Source organism: Megalobrama amblycephala, linkage group LG2, assembly GCF_018812025.1.
Source record: "Megalobrama amblycephala isolate DHTTF-2021 linkage group LG2, ASM1881202v1, whole genome shotgun sequence".
Lineage (NCBI taxonomy): Eukaryota > Metazoa > Chordata > Actinopteri > Cypriniformes > Xenocyprididae > Megalobrama > Megalobrama amblycephala.
The window spans coordinates 33,050,145-33,076,425 of record NC_063045.1 but is presented as its reverse complement, the minus strand read 5'-3'; the positions used below and the strand labels follow the sequence as shown (position 1 = coordinate 33,076,425).

The window sequence follows — 26,281 nt, the reverse complement described above, 5'->3', positions numbered from 1 at the left end:
ATTGGTAAAAAAGAGACAACATTTTAAACAAAAAGCTGAGAAAATTGCATTTTTGCAATGGCTATGTTGGCTATGTTGGCTATGTTTGGATGGGATTTAGAACAATGATCAAAACACAGATGGAGTAGATCCAGTCCATCAACACCCCCAAAGCTTCACAGTCTTATAGTTCGTCCTAGGTCAACATTTCATTTGGTAAGGTTAGGTTAAGGTATATATATATATATATATATATATATATATATATATATATATTACCAATATTTTCAAACAAATGTAATATAATGTTTATAAGACAGTATGTAAAATTATGTGTGGAAAAAAGTATTTTATAGGCTACTCATACAAAAGATTAAACACAACTACAAGCCAAGTATACTTAGAATGCTTAATTATACTTTTAAGTATATTTCAATCAATCAAAAGATTGAGTACAAGTATAGGCCAAATATACTTAGTCTTTTCTGTCAGTATAAGTCAAGTATACTTACGTGTAATTTTAAGTATATTTCTGAGAAGTACATAAAAAGTAGACTGAAAGTATACTTTATTTTTAGTTTAAAAAAGTATACTAATAGCACACTTGAATAAACTTCTTATTCATGAGGGTAAGCACCGCCACTGGAGGTCATCCGAAATTCACAGAACCACAGTTACAGAAAAAAGTTCCCCACCGATTTTGCTCAGATTCAAGTTGGTGGCTGCGCTGACCAGCAGATAGTTGCTTGGTTTAAAAGTGACTTCCCATGTGAGCTGTGCTTCATACATCTCTACATTATTAACAATAGGCAATGGACCTTTTTTAAAGTGGTCGAACATTTAGTATTCCTTTAGTATAGATGTACATCAAGACTTCTGCCCCACTGAAATCTGACTTGAACAGTAAGTAAGGTACGTTGAAAGTCACTTGAGAGATCAAAGTTCTTGTTCAACCTCAAATCTGAAACTCATATGGCAAATGAATAGCATAAACATTTCCTTGATAGTGACCTATGGATGTGCATGACCTTGTGCAGATAAGAGTGGGCTGTGGAGGGATGTATTAATGAGAAGAGGATGTGTGCTACATCCACCAGCAGGACTTCCCTCCACACACTTCCTGATCAGGAGTTTTCCCCGTTTTACTTGGCAGACACTCTAGAAGCTTTTTTGTGATGCTCATCCAAAAACGCCCCAGTAGTGCTGGCACTGCCATTTCAAAAAATGCTTAGAGAGGGAATATCAAAGTCATTTCTGAAAAAAACAACCCTGGTCAGATGCAAAACACTGGAACATTCCTTGTTCTCTCATGTTCTGTTTTACATCTGAGAAACCCCAAGGTTATTTTAATAGCTTAAAAATATACTTTACACTTTAAGAAACAGGTAGCTGATTATATACTATATTATATATATATATATTAAAAACATTATAGAATGCTTTAACCATACAAAATGTGAAGCACATGTGAAGTACTTGATTAAATTTGAACTTGTCACGGTGCACACAAGAACAAGATGGTAAGATCCAAGTGCAGCGATGTTTATTACAGGAGACTCCAAGCATGTAATCCAGAACACAGGCAAAGGTTAAACTCCACAAAAACAGTCCAATACAAAAAGCCAGAGAAACAAAGTGCACGTAACAAAATACAACAAACCACAACCAAGGACAGAAACAACTGAGACTAAATAGACAGACACTGATAACAAACACAAAACAGCTGAGTGCAATGAGTGGGATAATGAGTCCAAGAGTGAGTATGGGTATTGTAGTCCAAGGGGTGAAAACAAGAGTCCAAGATGGAGTGCCCTCTAGTGGCTGATAGGGCACTCTCACTGGTGATCATGACAGAACTGTAGTGTGTTACTCATTTGTACCGGTTAACATAATTTAAATGTACTGAATTACAACTTCATCATTACAAATGCATAATTACAAATATATTTAAATGACATACACATTTCAATGGAAATTACCTTACCATAAATGTAATTACATTTTTAAAAAATAGTTTAGCATAAATTAAATAATTATCAAATTACTTAAATTTGCTAAAGGGCTACTTAAGTGGTTCTTTTGTTAACTAATAGCATTTAATATAAATTTAATTTTCATTTCAGTTGGAAAAATAGGACATTGTTTTATATTATAGAAAATTATTTTATCTAATATATTATTTTAAAGTATATATTTTAAAAGTATGCTAAAGTACTTCTTTTGTCACTAGGGACACTCTTGTTAGTTGTCTATTTTCATATATTATCATCATTATTTATTTATTTATTTGTTTGTTATTATTTAGAAAGTCAGTTTCACAATCTCATCATGTAAATATTTCTGGCACATGATGAATGTCCATTAGAATGGAAAAAGGCACATAAGTTTTATCACATAAAACTATTAAAAACCTTCTGAATGTCCACAAATGCATGTACTGTACACCCACTGTACTGTCTCTGCTCCTCCCATCCCCCTAAAATTCACCCACCCTGCTCTGTCTGGCATCTGGGAGAAGCCAGACATCTCCCACACAACTGACATTCCCATTTCAAATTCCAAGGAACAAAAGAGGCTGCCCACAGCCGGCACAGACAAACAGCCGGCCTGCAGTGCTCCAGTGGACACAGGGCCCTTGGCAGAAAGCCACTCACTGTAAAGAGGGAAAGAAATAGATCCCCCTTTTTTGACAAAATGAAGAGAACAGGGGTGAGTACCCCCACCTCTTTAAAGGAATGTGTTAATAATTCACTTCATAAAGATGAAAGGGCCTTTGATATGACAAGGAGGGGGGAAAAAACATTAACATATCTCAAAGTCTCTTTCCAGTGCACAGTGCTTATACAGTTGTAAGGATCAGTCCACTGAAGGCGAGCTTGATGAACCCATGTGCAGTTTATTATAATCCAGAAATGAACAAACGAAACAACCATTTGACTAGAATATGAGCAGACTTGACAATGAGCAGACTTGACTTGACTTGACTTGACCATGACACTCACCAACAGCAGGGTTACATTATCAATACATGACAAAATAACATGGAAGACAATGGCTTTAAAGGTGCGTTCACGCGGCCTCGTAATTCCTGTAGTGACGAGATTCTAGCTTGTAAAAAGCATTCACGTCCTCATAGAGCTCCTAATTACAGCTTGTAAACTGGGAGTTTTCTGAAAGCTCCCACATGTACCACGTGGCCACTGTACCACCTGACCGCTGTAGATTCATAGCCGTTGATAGTGGTGCCATGGAAACGCATAATTCCCAGTCCAAGGACATGAACAGCTCCGAATATAACGTCACGTGTTGTTATCTCAAGATTCCGGTAAATACGAGGTGGCGTGAACGCAGCATAAATACAAGAACTTAGTGAACACGTGACTAAGACAACCAATGGGCAAGTGACAAAAGGGACAAGGGAACCAATGACAGAACAGAACTGAAAACCACATGACCATAAACAACCAATCAGAACATGACACATAGAAGTCCAGGAGGGTGGTGGAGCGGAGGTGGTCTTGGGGGAGGGATGCTGGGCCAGGGCCGTGCAGGGGGACAGGACCTGGACCGCGGCATGACAATGGCAGACCAGGTCCGTGGAGCGTGGGAGGACCTGGGCCTTGGAGCATGGGCGGACCTGGGCCGTGGAGCGTGGGAGGACCTGGGCCTTGGAGCATGGGTGGACCTGGGCCGTGGATCATGGGCGGACCTGGGCCGTGGAGCATAGAGTCCCGGTGCACTGGGGGACCTGAGCCATGGTGCAGTGGTGGACCAAGCTCCACAGCCGCAGGAGCTTGGTACCTATATCCCCCCCAAATCTCCAGGGGAAACTTGGGCAGACATGATGGAAGGGGCTCTGGCGTAGCAGCCGTGGCATGACGAGGCTCTGTAATGGTGGCCATCTTGGGACGAGACTCTGGAATGGCGGCCATATTGTGAAGAGTCTCTGATGTGGAGGCCATGCAGTGAACAGGACCTGGCGTCCCAGGCATGGCGTGAACAGGCCCTGGCATGGCTGGCATGGAAGGCATGGCGTGAACAGGTCCTGGTGTGGCAGACTTAACGTGAACAGGTACTGACCTGGCTGGCATGACGTGAACAGGCCTTGGCGTGGCAGTCGTGGCGTGCACAACTCCAGACATGACAGATGCGGTGTGGATACACTCTGGTATGGATGGTACTGTGGGATTGTGGGGCTCCTCATCCACAAAACCCACAGTAAATAATAAGCCACTCAACAGAAGGGCGTGATCAAAATCAATTCTTCCCCCTGGCAGCTGTGAACGTATGGGTTCATTCAGACCCATACGAAAAATGTCTTTTAGAGCTGTATCATTAAATTCTACATAGCTGCACAGTCAAAATTTCACATTGTGAAATGTGCAGAAAGCTACAAAATTTCTCCACATAGTCCTCAATGGCCTGGTTCCCCTGGCGCAAATGTAGCAGGGTGACTGCTGGGTTCATTGTAGCAGGTCGTGTATTCTGTAACGATCAGTCCACTGAAGGCGAGCTTGATGAACCCATGTGCCGTTTATTATAATCCAGAAGTGCACAAACAAACAAAGCAACCATTTAACTAGAATATGAGCAATATGACTTGACAATGAGCAGACTTGACTTGACTTGACTTGACTACAAAATAAAAGACATGAACCATGACACCCAAAACAAGTTCTAGTTACTGTTTTTTCAAAAACGCTCACAATAATGTCAATGTTGTTCACACTCATGTGTGATCAAAGTGTAGCCTAATTCTAACAGTTTATACAATTTACAGTTTATTCAAGACCGACCAGTTGTGATATTTTATCTTTGGTGGATTTGTTGACTAATTTATTACCTATTAAAAATGTTGTAATACTTTTAATTATTGATTTCCTTTTAGGATATTTAGATTTACTCCATGGTGGTATTTTATAGCCAGCGTATCTCCATTAAAAAATAGCAAAATTATATGTTTAGCCTACTGAATGTTCATATCGTGCTTCTCTTCTCTTCTCTTCTCTTCTCTTCTCTTCTCTTCTCTTCTCTTCTCTTCTCTTCTCTTCTCTTCTCTTCTCTTCTCTTTTTTTGACAGTGACATCCTTTTTCGGTACTTTCCGTTATTCTTTGATTTCATCTGTTTATATAAGAATGTTTATTCACCATAATTGCTCGAACTTCCAGTGAGCTCATAAAGGCGGGTTGAGGTAACTTCAGCCATGATACAGTTTCACAAATATCAAAGAAGCCCATTATACACACAGACCAGTGCTGAAATGGTGAATAAAATACTGAATAATACGTTTTATTTAAGGCTGCATAGCCATGTCAGAATATAACATCTATTGACATTTGACATGATTGGCCTTTATTTATTTGCTTGTGTATTTCGCCATCTGCTGGACCAAAGGTGGTTATGCGGTTTCTAAGATGCACTAAAGCGTTCAGTGTAGTTAAATGGCAGCTAAAGTGGCAATAACCTTTACGTAAATAATTCATTTTTGACTTTTTTTTTTTTCGTTATTTTTTGTATCCAGTTACCTTATAAACATGTACAGAGTACATTATGTTTAATGAGCTCAGAATTCATTTGACCTTGCACCATCTTAGTACCATTAGGCTTATTATAAAATGATTAAGATGGTGTAAGGTCAAATAAATTCTCATTATAAAAACACATAATACAGCCTAAATCTACAAATAAAAAAATAAAACACACACACACACACACACACACACTCTCTCTCTCTCTCTCTCTCTCTCTCTCTTCTGGAACGCCCCCTTCCACTAGCAGAATGCAGCTGCTGCTGCTGTTATGAATGAAACATTTCATTCTATTCATTGACGTCACTATCCGAGAGTCTGATTAGAATCACAATTGAATTGGCACCCTGTCAAAAACGGCCTTTATTCTACATGTGACTGATTCTTAAAGAGAATTATGATGTGGAGGTCGTGAGATATTTGAGTTCATCTCTGGAATCAGTGCTTGTAGGCATGGACTCACTGCTGCACAGTGACTGCTTCTCATGATGTCCTCCAGGGTTCCCATGGTGACAGGCTGCATGATACATATGAATGAAATGAAAATATGTGTGAAGGACTTATATGGTGATTCTGTTTTAACAAGATCATAATAGGTTTAGCCTTGACATGAAGACCTGACAATTCATAATATTACTACAATGACACAATACATCCTATAGAATAGAATAGAATAACAGAAGATAAGATAAGATGTAAGATGGGACATATAATAAATAATAATAATATAGCAATATAGAATATAATAGAGAATAACAGAATAGGACATAATAATGTAATATATATATATATATATATATATATATATATATATATATATATATATATATATATATATATATATATATATATATTAATACAATTTGTTGACATCCCTAATATTTTAGGTCATGAAAATGAAAAGGTGGAACTTCCATTAGTTATCCTGGTTAAAGAAATCACTGGTTAAAACGTAAGTTCACCCAAAAATGATTAATGATTCGGTCATTAATTACTCACTTTAGTTCACACATATGAAAATCTTTTTAATGAAATCTGAGAGATTTCTGCCCCTCCAGTGACAGCATATGCAACTAAAGGCATCATAAAAGTAAAAGTAATGTGACTCCAGTGGTTTAACCTCAAATTTATTTGCGCAAAAAAACCCACATAATTTAGCACTTTATTTACAAAATATTATCTTCAACACCCGTTCACCAGAGCACCACGATGTGTTGACGCGAGAGCAGACGTTGTTTCATGAACGCTCATCGGTAAGAGCTAAATTATATTGTTTTTTGCGCAAACAAAGCACCCACTTTCATAAAATTTAGGTTAAAACCACTGGAGTCACATGGATTACTTTAATAATGTCTTCACTACCTTTCTGGGGCTTGAAAGTTGTATGTGTGGACTATTGATGGAGGGATGGAAAAATTTCATTAAAAAGATTTTCATTTGTGTTCCGTAGATAAACGAAAGTCTTAAGAGTTTAGAACTACATGAGTGTGAGGATGACAGAATTTTATTTTTGGGGTGAACTAACCCATTAAAGGAATAACCGCTTGAGCGGCAATGTTCTGAACACGGTAACACTAGTAATGCCACCAGGCTTCTGCTTCTGCACATGCTCAGTGTGTTTCCCCATCACATCACGCAAAATCAAACGGAGCAGCCCCTCCAGCCGCCTCCAGGAACCGATGCTCACGCATCTGCGACACCTGCAGACGTGTTCTCAGCCTCCCCTGTCCCAGCAGCCGTTTTCTCTTTCCGTGTCTATCGCTCTCCCTCTTTTTGCTGTCTCCATGCGAGCGTTTTGAGTCGTTGTTTGCGGACAGTGCTGGAATCAGGAGCGGAGGGACATCATCATGTCGTGGGCACTAGAGGGATTTCTCTGAAAGCTGCATTTGACAATGGAGTTCAACTCTTCATCTGTATTTGAGCAGCACAAAGGTAAAGCACTGCACACATACACACACACACACACACACACACACACACACACACACGAGCTGATAACAAGGAGGTGTTAGTGCCGCTGCCACTGTTGCCATGGTTATGCTTATCAGCGGGCTTTGCCATAGCCCATCATTTGTTTGGGTTGCCATCTGTTTGTGTGTAGGACTGAAGGTAACCCACCAGATTAAAGAGTACTAGCGACCATGACTATATTGATTTGTAAAACATGGGGTGAGGGCCACCATCTAACCCTAGGGTTTTCTGTTGTAGTCTAATGAAGTCTCTGGTAGAAGCTCTGTCAGCGGATCTTCTGCGTTGTTATGTATGTACACCCAACAAGCACCCTAGACAATATATATAAGCCCAAAGGGACATAATTTGATTTCTCAAGTGGTTGTTCAAGCCATAATGATTTCTCAGTATGCTTCATTTCATCAACATTCTCTCCATATCTCCTTAGTTCATTAATTTCCCAGTTGTTGACAACAGAAAGTGTACTGAGCTCATTTGGGAAGAATTTGGAAAGAAATGTTTTGAGTTTATATTAATATTTCTCACTTTTGATTGCAGCTCTATAGAAAAAACTGGAGTGACATTTGAAAAGCAAAATTCTCCATTTGCTGTCTCTTTAATCTCATTGGTTTCTAGGAGAAACATCTGATAGATCTTAATTCTATTCTATAGAAAATCCCATAACTTCAAACACCTGCTTCTCTCTGCCTCGGACAAGTCAATGATAAGCAAGACCTAAAGGTTCTTGTGGCATTGACAACTTCCACTTATTCTTCTGTAAAGCAGACCTGAAATGTTCAAGAAAAAATGTGTCCGTATACAGCATTTTATTTACACCCAGCAGATGTTATTTAGTGATCCGTTTCATACGTTTTCCTCTCAGAAGCTGCTGAGGAGGTTGATCTGAATGTGGTGTACCAGGCGGCAGCTAACGGCGACGTCAACACGCTGACCGCCACCATACGAGAGGACCCGTCCATCCTGGAGTGCTGTGATGGCGAAGGTATTCTTTCACCCAACATTCTGCACTACATTTTAACCATATTTCAGAGAAGTAATTATGAATGACATATGAGTATATACTTTGTCCAACTTAAGCAGGTCAAAAAGCACTTAAAAGTTCATTTAATACAAATTATATATAATTCCAAACTTTAATTAAAGGCTATTCAGATGAGATACATCAAATTATGAAGAATGTTGAGGAGAGGTGAGCTTTACATTGGTGCAATATTTAGAAACCTAAATGTGATTGAGGGTGGGATGTTTTGCTGTGCCAAGCAATCACTTAGCAAAGCCTGGCAGCCATCCACAACCCTAATTAGAAAAAGGTATTTCATGAGAGATTTCATGGTTTCATCATTCAAAATTTGAAAACCTTTGATCATTGTCATATAATCCGCATATTCAACAAAGCTGAGACAGAAATAAGCCATCAACATAAACAGATTACAGAAGGGCTGACCTACATTTTAATTTTAATGAAAACCATTGTTGAGTGTTTCTGACTGCTTATGTCTCGACAACAGGCTCCACACCTCTGATGCATGCTGTGTCTGGGAGACAGGTTGATACTGTGAAACTGCTGCTGAAGATGGGAGCTTCTATCAACACACAAGATGCCTGTGGACGGACGTCCCTCTCTCTAGCAACATACCTTGTATGAAAACACTCTCAGGATCACTGATTAGCTGGATTCCTTTAAAGAGGCCATATTATGCCATTTTACAAAGTCTTGTTTTTTTTTGGGCTCTACTAGAATAAGTTTTCATTGTTGAATGTTTAAAAAAACACACTCTTCCCAGTCTTAGTTCCTGTCACTATGAAGCCCCTCCTTCTGAAAAGCACACTGTGCTTTGATTGGTCGGCTAGACCAGTGTGTTGCGATTGGTCAACCGCTTCAGGCATGTTTGGGAAATGTCACACCCCTTACTATACTGTTGGGTAGAAGTCTGCTGTGGAGCTTGCTTCAGTGCGGGCTCGGCAAAAGTGCGCATCGAGGGCGCATATTGACCGCAAACTGGGGGCTTGCAAGAACCCTTCTGAAACATAAAATGACAAATGGGACACCCTACGGTCTTGTCGACTTAATGATCACATGCACGCGGCGGCCATTGTAAGTACACAAGTCCATAAGTTGGGTTGGTAATTGAAAAACGATTCCAATTCTGGAATCGGATACTTAAAGTCTGGAATCCGATACTTGTTATAAAATTACAATTTCGATTACTTTTATCTATTTCTTTCTGTGCATTTTAATATGACTTTAAACCATCCATGCTCAAGAAGACCTGTGCACTGAATTCTGCACTGTGTGCTGCACACACATCCAAAGCAGGCATACAGAAAAAGGAATTTTAATGTGATGTTAAACCATTCAAGTGCAAGAAGACTTGTGCGTTGTTTTCTGTGGTGCGCTCAAATTCAAAACGTGTGCACAGAAAGCCACCTCTCATACTGTATAGTGCACAATACCGAGTTCTCTTACGCCCAAAGTATACTTCGGCCGTCCGCATCCATGCACCACCCGCATGACGTAATTTCTGTCATCAGGAGGGTCGTAGACGTGCACACACCCCATCCGCTTGCAGGCCAATTTTTGAGACCCCGCGGACGGTCCATGTACAACAGCGCAGGTGCGAGTGACTTGAGCACTTGAAAACAGCAGTCCACTATGTAGTGTGCGTTTTTACGTGCTCACAGCCATGCTTACTTTGAAAGGCTCACATCCTTAACTGTTTGTGTGACGCAGCGGAGCCCAGAAAATGAAGTACATCCGGGCCTTTACGTGTCTTTTTAACGGACAAGTTTACACAAAAATATATGTCAAAATATTCTCGTAAACAGTCGGTTATGTCTTAAGTGAATGTAAACAGTTGACAAAGAAAGCGCATAACATTATATAGGATCCCTGCAGCTCTTAAAGTGACAGCAGCCTAATAGTCCTGCTGTTGTCTCTATAATAATGTTAATCAAACAACAAAAGACAAAGAGAAAATTCACTCGCTATTGTGTAGTGTTATTTTATATTTGATTACAGTTTCTGTACCTGAATACCTGAAAATCTTAAATCACCATTTATTTTGATCGTATCTTTGTTCAGTTGTATTTATTTGTGAGACTGCTAATGTTTATTTGTTCTTTTATAATTACTGAGTATTTACTTGTCTTTAATAATGCTTGAAATTTATATTAGTTAGGCTAGTTGTTTTTGCTATGATATTTTTAAACCATAGGTAAAAGTTCCTTGTGTAAGTGTTCTTTAGCCTGTTGATTTTTGTTCATGGTATTCAGCTACAATGAAATGTTTTGCAATAAATTTAGAATGAATGTGAATGATAGAGTAAGTTGAGTAAGTTTTATGTTTTATTTTTACCTTATTGGAATCAATAAGAATCGGGATCGATAAGCAGAATTGGAATTGTTAAAATTCAATCGATACCCATCTCTACCGTAAGTGCATGAATTGTGCCATTTGGGACAGGGCCTGTAACGTGTCCGTTCCTGGAAGAAAATTCAAGTTTCAAACACACTGTTTGATCAGGGTTGGATCTGAACTCAAGCACCCCTGATACAGAGAATAACTCCATTTGGAGTGACTTTTTGCTTTGTAACTTTGCAGACCTTCAGATCATTATCAAATAGTAACATTACACACTAAAGAACACTGAACATACGAAAAAGCATAATAGGTCCTCTTTAAAAATGTACATTTCTGCCTTGTTTGTGTGCACTGTTGTCAGTGGATTGTGATTCTTCAGCATGTTTATGAACTGTCATGTACAAAGTTGCAGTGACCTTCATTACTTTGAATGACTTTTACTGGAATTTGAGCTGGTGGTTTTTATCTTCTGCAGGGTTGGCTGGAAGGCTGTGTGTGTTTGCTTCGGAACGGGGCAAAACAGAACATTCCCGATAAGAACGGACGCTTGCCAATTCATGCTGCTACTGCTGAAACTGACTTCAGGTAATGAGGAGAATAAGTAGAATTTGTTATTGCAAATAGGTTATTGAAACAAGAAGTAGTGAGTATTACAGTAAAATTACTGTAAACAAAAACAAAACAAAAAAACAGTACATTGCCCACCCTGCATTGTTTTGTAATGTAATCATTGCTGAATTGTGTTACACAGCAAAGTCATTTCCATTTTCTTTTATCAGTTATCTTCATCAGTAGCCTCCTGGAATTCAACCCATGTCAGCTATCAATTTGTGTGAACAACAATAGATGCAGTGTAGTGAAACTCACTCCTTCTTACTGTCCATTTAGCAGAAAACTTTCTGTGCATTTGTCAAATGATGAGAGGGAAATTAGAAAACAGATTTCAGAGATGGAAAGCAAATCTCACCCAATAAACTTGACAACATCGATCAATAAACTGAAAATGGACTGGAAATATCTAGATAATAAGATATTTTGTTAAAATCAACCTGAAACCAAAAATCAACCCTATTAATTTTCTTAATGCACATTCCTTGATTAAATTGTAATTTTCTTTAAAATAATAATTATAATTGTCACGATCATGTTGTGTTTAGGTTCATTGTCATGTTCTGTTTAGTTTTCACTTCTATTGTATTTGCCTGAGTTCTTGTTAATTGTTTGTTGTCAAGGTTTCTGATTAGTTCACACCTGTTTCCTGTTCCATTGCTGTTCCACTCCTGATTTAGAAAAATCAACTTCTGTTGTACATTTTTTTTTTTTTTTTCTGATTGGTTATCTGGTTTGTGTTCTATTATGGAATTAAAATGATGCATGCAGCATTTATGGAATAATAAACATGCTGTGTTTGTTTGCTTAAGGCTCATGGCTGTGCTGCTACAGCAGTCAACACTGTGTGAAATCAATCATCAAGACAATGAGGTGAGTCAGAGCAGGTGTACTCAGTCATTTGACTTTTAGCTTTGTAAAACCCTTGTGAAAAAGAAGTGTGCTTAATTATATTGAATGTGCACTTGTAGAGTACTTTAAATCTTAAAAAATGTATATATTATTTAAAAAAACTACTTGCGGGTAATATATATTAATGAAATAAAAGTCCACTTAAATGTACTTAAAGAGAATACACTTTCATGACTGTTTCTTAACACACTTAACATGTTCACATGTTCATGGGACATGTTCACTTCACTTAGTTTTGTCATAGCCATGACACATTAACTCTTGGGAACATGATAAGTCTGGGGCGGCGTCTCCATCTTAGGACGATCGCTGTCCTCTACTGATACTGAAATTAATACCGATACCTGCACCTTTTGTTTTGTTTTTGCCTTTAAATTAAATATTCACATTCTCCATGGCATTGTTTGCATGGAAGAGAAGCTATTTTATTGCATTGCATGATAATTTGATGTTTTCACTGTAGTTTTGCAGAATTCACCTCACATGTTACCATGAAAACAGTGTATACTTGCTGCTGCTGCTTTAGTCGTCACGTGGTAGAAATGTCCAAATAAAAATGTGTTCAACAAGCTGACAGAATTTGACCCATTTCTTCGTTGGAAACGTTTAAATGTAACTGAACTTTGATTGTTGTCATAGTAAATACTTACCCATGGCCATGCTGGGGAATCAGAGATTCTGTGTCGCATTCAGCGGACAGACACTGACACTTTGGTTTTTAAATATTTATTTCAACACATGACAACCAAAATCAAATCCCTAGAAGCCTGTGAACAGTTTTGCAGTGGCTGTGTGCAAGTTTTGCTAATTCACAAGCAGACAAACTGTGAGAGTCATACTCGCAATGGTAATTTCAAACCAAACAAAATACAAAACTTTCAAAAACACTCAGCAATGTGATTATTTGATTGATTCATTTTTGAGTAATAGGCAGTGGGTTTAATCAGTGACATTATTAATAGATTTTCTATCTGACATCATCTCGCCATCCCCTCAACCTGCTTCCCAAGCGAAAAACGTATTACGTTGTTCAGTTTTCTCCCTGAATGTTGATCTGAGTTACTATGGAGGTTCTGATGCTGCCTGAATGACCTACAATAGTGACATTTTTCACAATCACTACAGAAATTCAAAACACTGCCTTTAAGGGGGGACTCAGTAGTATTTCAAAAACACTGTTTGGAAGTTAGTCGGGCTGATAACAACAAACGTCTAACCAATCAGCATTAGGGAGCATATGGCGGTCAAGGAGAGAGAACGAGCAAGAGGGAGATTTGAAAATAATACGAAAAAAAATTGGGCAAAACGCTTTAGGAACCGCTTTTATATTAGAAAATCTTTCAAGCGCTGGAGAGAGCTAAGTGGGAAGGCTTGAAAACAGACGCGGAGGCTGCTTTGATCCCGCTCATGTGAGTAACACTGGGTTTTGATTGTCTGGAGCTGCTGTTCTGTTTACGACTAACAACGATCACTTTGTATTTACTCTTGTGTACTGTATGTTCATTTTTTGTGCTTCCTTGTCGTTCGTTCATCAACTGCGCTTTATTTTTTGTGAAGCATTTTTTTGTACGTCAGCTGTGATAAACTTGGATTGCGTGTGTAACAGATAGTCAGAGTTGTGCAGGAAAACTGCTGCACACTGACGACCGCTAGAGAATGAGGTGTTTAGCGTTATTGAATTCTCACTCGCCTCACATGCCAGCAGCTATCGGGATGGGTTCGAGGCTGACTTGGAGCAGGGTGGTTAGGATTGGAGAGTGAGTTTTGGAGGTGGAGCAATGAAGAGAGGGGTGGGTTTGTTTGGGTTGATTTCAAATATCAACAATGTCTTACAGCATAGTTCAAATTCTACTTACAGCACCTTTAATATGGTGACTAAACAAGACAGTTACCCAGAACTCAGCACACCGTGACGTCAGCTTCACATTCTCTATAGGCACCATTGTACGCAATACAATATAATAGGCAATATGTTAATTTAATCATTTGTTAATTCCACACTTATTCTTAATTAAAAATAAATTATATTAAAGGCCTATTCATTTATGACAATTCCAGGCTGCTATGGTCGTGTAGGTTGTTTCCGCATTTAAAGGGTTAGTTCACCCAAAAATGAAAATAATGTCATATATTACTCACCCTCATGCCGTTCCACACACGTAAGACCTTCGTTAATCTTCGGAACACAAATTAAGATATTTTTTGTTGAAATCCGATGGCTCAGTGAGGCCTTCATAGCCAGCAATGACATTTCCTCTCTCAAGATCCATTAATGTACTAAAAACATATTTAAATTAGTTCATGTGAGTACAGTGGTTCAATATTAATATTATAAAGCGACAAGAATATTTTTGGTGCACCAAAAAAACAAAATAACGACTTATATAGTGATGGCCGATTTCAAAACACCGCTTCAGGAAGCTTCGGAGCATAATGAATCAGTGTATCGAATCATGATTCGGATCGTGTGTCAAACTGCCAAACTGCTGAAATCACGTGACTTTGGTGCTCCAAACCGCTGATTTGACATCTAATCTAAGTTATATTATTAACCTTACTTAACCTACATGTTATAAGTTAAACAGATGTTATATAAAACTTAGTCTTATCAACATTTTGGAAATTGTTTTTGTGTTCATTGAGATATTGTTTAAAATGTTACTTTTTAAAGGGGGTGTACTCATTTACTGTACGCTAAGCACTGTATGGACATGATATAATTTCTTTAGCAGAAGAATATACCTTGAAAGTACAGCGGGACCGATTAGAGAGCAGATGGCTCTGTATGCATTCAAATCGCTCTCAAGATACTTTGATGTCATACACCGCTCAGTGTATCGCCGCTTCAAGTCGAACACACTGTCATAAAAGTAATGGTCTATAATAGGCTTCTATTTCTTTATTTTTGATTGTAGGGTGACCGACATTAATGACCTGGATTCATATTGCCAGGTTTCATGAGAATCACCCTATAAAAAATAAATAAATAAATGTTTGCCTATGGTCATACTTATAAGTTTTCATACACTTTTATTCATTTGTAAAAAAATCATGGTTATTGTATCATGCTGTACTGTCATTTTGTCCTTTTAGATAACAGTAGGTTTGTTGTATTTTTGCAGTTTTTCATTTGTTATCTGATGCTCCATTTGCTACTATAGAGTAAGAGCCATGAGCACTTGTGTAACCTGTGTAACCATCTGATTGTGCTTTGGCAGGGAATGACAGCTCTTCACTGGGCTTCTTTCCATAACCGACCAGAGCATGTGCAGGCCCTGCTGCAGAAAGGAGCTGACCCGACGCTTGTGGACAAAGACTTTAAAACAGCGCTTCATTGGGCTGTGCAGGTACAAATCATAAACAAAGACATAATTCTTGAGTCTTACTACAGTATGGTTTTCTGGGGCCAGATTCACGAAAATCTTCTTAAGAAAGAAGTTAAGAAAATTCTTAAGATAAATTCTAAGAAGTTCGTAAGAATGTGCAATTCTTGAAAAGTTCTCAAATATTTTCTTAAGAACACCTTAATTTTTTTCTTAAGAAAGTTGTTAAGAATGTTTTTTGATTGAAAGGTGGATATTGCTGAAGACTCGCAGAATGAAAAACACCTCAACGTTTTTTTGCACTGCCTGCAGATTACCGTAGATATCGTAATAAACACGCAGACTATATCATACGTCTGGCTTGATGGGAGTTAATCGCTCAGCCTTATGTTTTTAAAGCACATTTACATTTATGCATTTGGCAGACGCTTTTATCCAAAGCGACTTACATTGCATTATACTATACATTTGTATCTGAGTATGTGCAATCCCTGGGATCGAACCCATGACCTTGGCATTCCTAGTGCCACGCTCTAACCACTGAGCTACAGGAAAGCACCTTGTCAAGTTAAAATAGTTATTTTAAAAGAGCCTGTCTAAATGCAGCGGTCTTTCCCATTTATTTGCACTCCCTCTCTCTCTAGACTGAATGTGTCCTTTATCTGTGCTCTGCCTCGCTAGTTCTAATTTAAGTGAACGCATCATGTATAGATGCAAATGATCAATCGGTGTCACTTCAGACATATTACTTGTCCACATACGGTACTAGTAGTAATATGAATTATATTTAGCTAGCTAGTGTTATGTTGTAATGGTTAATATTTGAAAAAACTGAATAAATTCATTAAAAATCTTACATTTGGGTATTTAAGACAGGTTGGAGGTTATTCTAATTTTAAGAAGTAATTCACAATGATTTTTAAAAACATTCTTTTTGGGAAAATTAATACTTATTAAATTTTATCTTAACAATCTTAAGGAAAAATGATAAGAAAATACTAATGAAAAGTTTTTGGAAACAAAAAATTCTTATCTTTTTTCTTCAGTTAGAAAATAAGAAATTGGCAAAGAATGTTTTGTGAATCTTGCCGCTGGTTATGTTATATTGTATTGGTATACTATAGCAAACTAATTCATACTGTTTTATACATTATATATTTAGATCTATATAAATACATAATTATATTTATAATTATAATATTAGTATTTTTATTTCCTTGTAAGGTAGACATGTCATGTTTCATCAGGCAATTTAATACTGTATATGTCTTAAACATTTATTGTAAAATATGGTTTATGTACATAGCAAGTTGATTATTAATTTATATGTCTCATTGTTTTTTAACTATGTGGCAGAGTGGCAGCCAGTTAATGTGTTCCCTCATTCTTGACCATAATCTGGGCTCCTCTGTGATCAATTATGATGATGAAAATGGGAAGACCTGTGTTCACATTGCCGCCGCTGCAGGTTTCAGTGACATCATCTATGAACTGTCTCGAATTCCTGAGACCAACTTGCAAGCTTTAGACGTGGATGAACGGTACAGTAAACATGTTGTGTGATATGTGAGTGGAGTGTCACATCAGATTTTAAGCGTGTCTGTGTTCATATGGAGTGTTTACCAGTGTTTTTGTTTACCAGAGGGACTACGGCAAAAATTGGTTTTGCTTGCAACAGTATTTAACAGAGAATTTTCGCAGTTGGTTTGGAGGACATTATTAATACACATACTTTTTAAACAATATCTCAATGAACACAAAAACATTTTCCAAAATGTTGACAAGACTAAGTTTAAAGGGATAGTTCACCCCAAATTCTGTCAACATTTACAGTACTCACCCTCATGTTGTTCCAAACCTGTATACATTTATTTTTTCTGTTGAACACAAAGGTAGATATTTTGAAGAATGCGTTAAACTGAACAGTTTTGGGGCACCATTGACTTCTGTAGTAGTTTTTATCCTACTATGGAAGTCAATGGTGCCCCAAAGTGGCCTAGTTACAAACTTTCTTCAAAATATCTTCCTTTGTGCTCAACAGAACACAGAAATTCGGGTGATGCAAAAATGAGTACACCCCGCAACAAAAACTACTACATCTAGTACTTTGTATGGACTCCATGATTTTTAATGACAGCACCAAGTCTTCTAGGCATGGAATGAACAATCTATCTTTTTCCATTCTTCAAGAATGACCTCTTTTAGAGACTGGATGCTGGATGGAGAGTGATGCTCAACTTGTCTCTTCAGAATTCCCCATAGGTGTTCGATTGGGTTCAGTTCAGGAACCACTGAATCAGTTTCATCCTGTTCTTCTTCAGAAATCCAACAGTGGCCTCAGATGTGTGTTTAGGATCATTGTCATGTTGGAAAAGTACACGAAGACCAAGGGCACAGAGTGATGGTAGCATCTTCTCTTTCAGTATAGAGCAGTACATCTGTGAATTCAACAGTGAATTCAGGAATTCAGGAATACCAGGCAGAGCTGGAGAGTGATAGCAGGCACCAAGAGTGGGTGGGGCAGATGAAGGCTCTCACCTCATAGCTCAAAGGCAAAATGGTATCAGGAAGTGGGAGAGAGCATCTGGTTTGGTATTTTTGCAGCCGGACGATTAGTCAAGTCAAAGACACACATCAAATTGCCCATAGGTCCTGCCTCAAATGTAGTCTTTTGGCTGACCTGATGCATTTGATGTTCCTGTGATTGGTCCACACCACAGATGGGACCACAGACCCTTACAGCTAATGGCGCCACTCACTCAGAGCCAGCCAAAGACTCCTTGGTGCTTACACTGCATTTTTGTTCTGTGGGGGACAGGCGGTGGGAGGAGTAGTGGAATTGGTGACCTTACTATACTCTGGGAACCTCTGACAGAAAACTGACCCAACTACTACATACCTCTAACACATCCACTTCTACAATGAACTGCCTTCCAGGCTTAGTAGTCCTCAAGACAGTGGCCAAAGTAAGTGTGCCTTAAGACTGGGCAGAGAAGACGACTGGAAGGAAGTGATGATAAAAGTTGTCAAAGCCAAGGCCATATTCAAAATCCCTGGGGAGGTGTTAAATGCCATCTTCCAATCTTTGCCTTCTCTAAACAAGACCAGACCAAGCATTGTGGAGGTGTTGTTTCATGAATTACCTTGCCACTGCAAGATCTTGAAGGCTAATGACATGAGAGGTAGGGGTACCTGTTCTTAACAGTTCAGGCCCCAATAATCAGATCATAAGATGTGTAGAAAAATAATGTAGATTTTCCTTTTTACTTCCGCATCTGAAAAATGCCAAATCGGATGTGACATAACGGGAGGGAGTACGGTCAATTTAAACAATAGGAAAACAATGGATCGCAATGACAGTTCGGACACTGAGGAAATTGTAAATGTTTATTCATACTTGTATGATGGACCACAGCCATACAGGGGTGCTGTTTAGTTCCTTTCTCTATGAAGCCCCTCCTCCTTCCACACTATGCTTCGATTGATCGGCTGGACCAGTGTGTTGTGATTGGTCAACTGCTTCAAGCGTTTTTGGGAAATGTCACACTCCTTACCTTAACACGCTACTAACTCAACCAGACACTGCTCCTTTATTTTGCATATGACTTAGGAGGGAATTATTTAAATGAGGAATATTCTGACGTGTTTGTTCCCGGAAGAAAAGTCAGTACTACAATGGAGGCATTTCAGGGAGTTCAGAAACTGTGTTTACTGATATACAAATTAACTCCCTTTGGAGGGTCTTTGCTTTGGATCTTTGCAGATCTTTTTCATGCTCAAACAGCAACATTACATATAAACAAAAGCTAATAATAGGACCCCTTTAGTAAGCATAGTGCACTTTTATTATAAACACTCTTTTTCAAAAGTTACAGTATAGTTTGCTGACAATATTTCACTTTAGAACACAATACTGGTGGATAACAGTGGCAGTTCCTGAGTCATACTTATTATAATGATGTCATATTCTTAACTATGAGCCCAACACCCCCATGTTCTTTGTTATTATACAACATAATATCTGTTTTTCTGTCAGGACCCCTCTTCACTGGGCTGCTGCAGCAGGTAAAGATGACTGTGTGCAGGTATTGTTGGAGCTGGGAGTGGAGCCCAACCCTCGAGATATTAACGAGAATACGCCCCTCACATACGCCATGTACTGTGGTCATACTGCATGCATTAAACTCCTCTCCACTGAAAACAGGTTTGTCATTTTGATTTTTCTTCAAATTTTGTTCAGTTTTTTTGGAAATAAAAAAATTGTCAATTGCCACTTGGGTACATATTGACATATCTGTGACTTTTTAGATCGTAAGAAGCAATGCCCCCTTAGCGTCAATAACTGGCTACTCCCCATTAGCATCAGTAATTGCAACTAAACACTCCCTGTAGTAGAGTTTCACACCAGTGTTGAGGAATTTTGGCAAAACAATTTTAGCTAAACTTCCCCCACAAGTTTATTGAAAATTTAGGCAAAAGCACACTGAAGGCAGATCCCCAGTCGTAGAGACAGAATCAAAACCAGTAGTTGACTGGAGGTGGAGACAAATGGGAAACAACTGACGGCGCGAGAGCCAGGAGAACAGTCCATAAGACAACCAATCCAAACAGCCAGGCCAGTGTCACATCAAAAGAATGGCAGTGTGTCATAACCAGGGAGAGCACTCTGAATACCAGGCAGAGCTGGAGAGTGATAGCAGGCACCAAGAGTGGGTGGGGCAGATGAAGGCTCCCACCTCATAGCTCAAAGGCAAAATGGTATCAGGAAGTGGGAGAGAGTATCTGGTTTGGTATTTTTGCAGCCGGACGATTAGTCAAGTCAAAGACACACATCAAATTGCCCATAGTTCCTCCCTCAGATGTAGTCTTTTGGCTGACCTGATGCATTTGATGCTCCTGTGATTGGTCCACACCACAGATGGGACTACAGACCCTTACAACTAATGGCGCCACTCACTCAGAGCCAGCCAAAGACTCCCTGGTGCTTACACTGCATTTTTGTTCTGTGGGGGACAGGCGGTGGGAGGAGTAGTGGAATTGGTGACCTTACTATTCTCTGGGAACCTCTGACAGAAAACTGACCCAACTACTACATACCTCTAACACATCCACTTCTACAATGAACTGCCTTCCAGGCTTAGTAGTCCTCAAGACAGTGGCCAAAGTAAGTGTGCCTTAAGACTGGGCAGAGAAGACGACTGGAAGGAAGTGATGATACAGTTAGCCTGCTATGCAGCCAAGAGAGCAGGGACAGGCCAGGATTAGACAGAACAGCGGTCAGAGAAGACAAACTGAGTAGTGGTTTGAGGAGAACCAGTGGAGAACAGGCCAGGAGACCAGTGTTAGCTTATCATTAGCTAACGTGTATATCTATATGTAACACTGTGCTCAGATCACAATATTGTACAGTACAGACTGCTTGATTTTAGCAATCCTATAAGATTATTACAAATCACACTGTGCAGCATGGATCTATTAAACTTGGGTGCGACAAGCATGTAGACTATTTCCATAGAAGAATAAATGTCATCAGCATGTGCTAGTGGTAAACAAAAAGACAAAGTTTTAGTGTCATTTAGTGTTCCCTGATGAGGCCTCTGTGGCCTCTTCCAGCAGGATAATGTACTCTGCCACACTGCAAAAATGGTTTGTGAATGGTTTGAGGAACATGACAAAGAGTTTAAGGTGTTGCCTTGGCCTTCAGATTCCCCAGATCTCAAACTGATTTGAGTATCTTTGGGATGTGCTGGACCATCAATCCGATGATCCGACTGATCAGTCAGTGTATGATTATTGCTATATGTAATAGATGTAACAACATACCCAGTTTGCCTCTTGAGAGACAGTGACAGTTAATAGGTCATAATTTCACTGACACTTCGTTATAAATGGAACAAAAATGTGACTTCAAGTGTGTTTTACATGCTTTCTTATCAGTGTAATGATATATTGCAGTCAACACTTTTTTGTTTATGTCTCATGAAATATGGAGCATAAAAATAAGAAATATACTTTGTTCTTGTATCATTCAGATGTAAAATGTGTGGAGAGTTCCCATAAAGTATTTATAAACTAAACTAAAGATGGCCATATTTTTTTTTTACAGGTCTGATTCAAGCAGGCCAATGCATGCTCAAAACAGTGACCCTTCTATACGCAAGGAGGGGAAATTTCGCATGCTGAATCACATCTTCTGCAAGAAGAAGAAAGAACTGCATCCTTCTCAGCAGATAGACTTGAGTCAAGAATGTCAGCTCAAAGAAGAGACGTCTGAGGTGGACGACATCATTACTATGTTCGACTGTGTTGTTGAACCATTAGCCAGAGATGAGAGTGAAAACAGCTCTACTGTCAGAAAACGAAATAATGCATCTGAGAAAGCCCACCTCATTGAGGACACATCCAGCAAAGACTTCATAAGTCTCCCACCCATACGCACTCAGAGTCTTCCTCCAATCACTCTAGGTAAGTCTTTGCTGGCAAATTCTCAGACTTTGGCCCACAAGACCAGTGGAGGTCATGTGGTAGGACATTTAGCACACAGGTCGCAGAAGAGCAAGAGCGAGCACGACCTTTTTGATGGTAAAACTAAAGACCAAGCTTTTGGGCATGCATGGAAGACTGAATCCAGTCAGATACTGACTCACAAAGCATGGATCTCAGCTCCATCTGAAAGACTGCTTGACAAGCTGCTGCATGGAACTTCAAGTCCTTTAGACGTGCTGTGCTCAAATCACTCACCGTACATACAGAGAAATGACCAAGGTAAGGTATTCCATATTGGCACTTAGGTGATTCTTCAGTTAGATGAACATTTTTGACTGTTTTAGTTTATTCATTTTAAATCTGCCAACTGTAACTGTTCAAAATTTACAAAATTTATCATCATGAATTCATTTTCCAAACCATGTTTTTTTTTCTTACACCTATAATAAGTGTTTATATTTGGACTATTTTGACTGGTTGGGTTGCCACTGCTGTGGAGTAGCCCATTACCTGTGTGACTCATCATAGACATAGACTCAACATAGAGAGTAGTTCCGCCTATAAGGTTCTTCTACAAAATGCATGCAGTTTTGTTTATTAACCGCTAGAAAATCATTTTTCCTAGTTTTTACACATTTGGCAGATGAGGCTTTACATTTCACAATATCACCCTGTTTGGACATAATTAATATGTAATATGGTGCATATATTTAGCTAAATGAGTTTTAGCATTTTTCAAGCTGACTAACAAATTTATGGTCACTGAATATATTTGTTCTGAGGTAAATGTGACGTAAGGCTACGTTACATTGTTTACAAGCTATTTTATTAATGTCTTTCCGCGGTTGAAACACTGATTGAGCTATTACACGAGACGATACGGATTTCAGTAAGTTGTACTGTATCTTTTAACATACCTTCAGATGTTCATTCATGTTTATTTCGCACTGTAACTGGTATTAAAGCGGAGGAGAGGATGAGTTCACGTGCGCTTCACGAGCTGCCGCTTCTTTTGAACTGAGGCGCTACAGCGATCTGTCACGCCACATTAAACAATGCCAAAAACAGTATTTGTTTTTTTTTCTTAGTAAAATCAGCAGAATGTAAAATATGAGTTTTCACTGAGAAAACACTGAGTTTTCTCAGTGTGTTCCACACCATCGGGTGAAGTTGGTCCTCGTTGGCTTTTTTTTTTGGCTGATTCGACATGTTGAATCGGCGTTGGATCTCGTCAGCCTGATTATTCTGACTGGCTGTTCAGCTACTGCCACCTGCTGGTATGGAAAGGCATTTCATCTTACGCAGGCGCAGAACAGACGTGCTACTTGGCCGTCGGCTGTAGAGCGTCGGTTTGGTTTGTCAGGGCAACATTGGACCCAGATGCTGCCGACGTGAGCCAACCCCGCAGTCTGCTTTTGTCGCCACTAGTTCATTGGCGTAGGCTTGTTGTGTTCCGGGCTTTAAACAGATGAAACATAACCCTGATGGTACTTTACATGTGTTTAGTATGTTAGTCAACACATCAAAATATACTTCTTTAAAGCACGCAAATGAATTGTTAAAACAATTATATAACGTACTTTTTATGTCATCAACATTTTTACAGTTTAAAATGTACTTTTAAGTTTTGACGTGCACTACAAGTACATGCTTTATCATATGAAACGTTATTTTAATAAGTTTAAATTTTCAAGATTTCACGTAGTCAAGTGTCTCTGACTGAAGAACCACCCAGATATAAAATAGTGAATTAGTCTTGCAGTTTTTTGTGTTTTCTTTAAACAGCTCAAAATCATCTTTTACCTCTGAGGGTTAGAGAAACTGCTCTCACACGCAACAGTCTTGCTCCCATCCGAGACCACTGTACTCACAGATGTAAGTCTAATCCTTATGCCCTAATATAATATTTTCATGGTTCATAAGACTCTTTGTAATGCAATACCATGTTCATGATGCTAAAAAAACTGAATTATTAGACTATTACGGAGTGTTATTAACTTGTTCAAAAATATAGATATAATAGCACACATAAAAGTCTCTGTGTAAAAATGTAAAAGATTTGTGATAAGCAATTTTTAAGTAAGAAAGTAAAAATTGGTTTGAAAGTTTTGAATTGCAATCACGTTAATGAGTTAAAAAATGCTGTAGTCTGAAATAGCAGGTTCTATTGATTAATTTGATAGATAACATCCACACAAGTTTTTCATCTAAATGTTTGAAATAAAAATAGAAATATCACGGCTGACCAGACATCATATATTTACCCGGTATTTGCTATTTTGCTGTAGCCTACATGTTTATTATTAAAATGGTTAAAATTTGAAGTTTAAACAAAATGTGTAAACACTTCAAGATCTTTCTTGCATAACAAACATATACTGTATTAGAATCAAATATGATACACCCCTGGTATTTTTGCTGAACATGAGCATTGTTCACATCTTCGGTTTAACAAAACCACCTTTCATGTCGTCCACAGTTTCCTTACCACCGGACCAGGTCTCCCAGGGAGTGAAGAAGTCAAAATCCTCTCTAGGAGCGAGTCTGGCCGTACTTCCACCTCCGTTTGCATCCAAACTGCATCGATCCGGCATTCCCCAAAGCCAGTCGCTCGGTTCCTTCCCGACTCCACTGACAGGAGAACCGTTACGGAACATTCAAGTTCTTCCAGCCATTCCGCCACAAAGAAAACGCAGCCCATCTCCTCTCACGACCCAGAGGCCGGAATATCACTCTGAGAGCAGAAACTAATAGAAATTTGGCTAAAATAAGCAAACAATTGAAAATTGTAATACTGTTCAGCTTTTCATGGGTCGTTTGGATTCATTTCAATCACGAGGACACTGAAGTATCACTGTTTGATAAAATTACTGAGTCTTAACAGGTTATTTTTTCATACGATTTTACAGCAATGACCTTTTTCTATGGTATGCATATGGTTGAACTTTTAAATGTAAACACATGCTTTAAGCTTATTGTTTACTGTTATTAATAAAGGAAACTGTTGAAGTATCAAATAGCAATAACTTATTATATCAGTATGATAATAGGGTCTTAATTTGATACTTTTAAAATTAAAGGATTAGTTCACCCAAAAATGAAAATAATGTCATTAATTACTCACCCTCATATGATTCTACACCCGTAAAACCTTCGTTCATCTTCGGAACACAATTTAAGATATTTTGATGAAATCTAATGGCTCAGTGAGGCCTTTATTGTCAGCAATGCCACTGAACCTCTCAAGATCCAGAAAGGTACTCAAAACATATTAAACAGGGGTGATAGCGTTCCGGCACCACGCCGGATTTCCGGCGTAGGCTACTGTGGCTGCGAAAAAAAAAAAAAAAAAAAATCAGGTTCTGGTTATATTGGTCTACGGCGGCGTTTTAGTGCCATGTTAAAATAATAATAATAAAAAAAAAATAATAATAATAATAAAAAAGATTGTCTAATGTTTATTTGATGTCTGTTTTTAAAAGCACGGAAGAGAATATGTGCTGTTCTGTTAGACATCGTTTCAGCTATTAAAATAGTTCCGTTTTTTATGTATGGCAAAGTGATTTCGTTTCTGTTTTTATTAATTAAGTTGTAATGGGAAGATTTTTTATTCGTCAGATATAAATAAGGTATAGGCGCATATCCATTGGTTTGTGCGGAGAGTGGAAGCTTGCACAATGCAATACAGAGGCGCCAGAGCCGTCACTTGCACTTTTTTTATCCAGTGGAAACGAATTATCCTCAAAACAATACATGCCTTACCGACATCAAATACATAGATGGAGAGATTTAAATTATTGCTTAACGAAATAAAACAAATCAAACCAAAAACTCTTTCATTATATCTGTAAAGATGCATTTCTCGCGTAAAAGTGGAAATTTCTATTAAGGATCTTGAGTCACTGATTTAGAATACACTAGTTTATTCATAAATAATTCAAATATCCCCTTACCCTCCGACACATTCATTGTTATGTACAAGGAATACAAGTTGATGTAGACTAATATAAATTTAAAATACATCGTTTTAATAAATACAAATCAGCAAAACTGTTTCAAGTGATAGGCATTATTCAATTAAAAGTATCAATGAATAAAACATTGTTGACCA

At 38.4% G+C, this 26,281-nt stretch overlaps 2 protein-coding genes across 3 annotated transcripts in view; both read left to right on the top strand.

Moving 5' to 3' along the window:
• LOC125255945 (histone-lysine N-methyltransferase 2D-like) overlaps positions 1 to 26,281 on the top strand; it is a 526,365-nt gene that overhangs the window by 442,260 nt on the left and 57,824 nt on the right. The window lies entirely within an intron of this gene.
• ankrd55 (ankyrin repeat domain 55) lies at positions 6,993 to 25,182 on the top strand. Its single transcript, XM_048171569.1, has 11 exons — positions 6,993 to 7,440; positions 8,342 to 8,461; positions 8,988 to 9,118; positions 11,316 to 11,425; positions 12,262 to 12,322; positions 15,580 to 15,708; positions 17,041 to 17,225; positions 19,721 to 19,888; positions 21,791 to 22,449; positions 23,956 to 24,045; positions 24,650 to 25,182. Exons 1-11 carry the CDS (start codon positions 7,401 to 7,403, stop codon positions 24,919 to 24,921), a joined length of 1,965 nt encoding a protein of 654 aa, XP_048027526.1. The 5' UTR covers positions 6,993 to 7,400; the 3' UTR covers positions 24,922 to 25,182.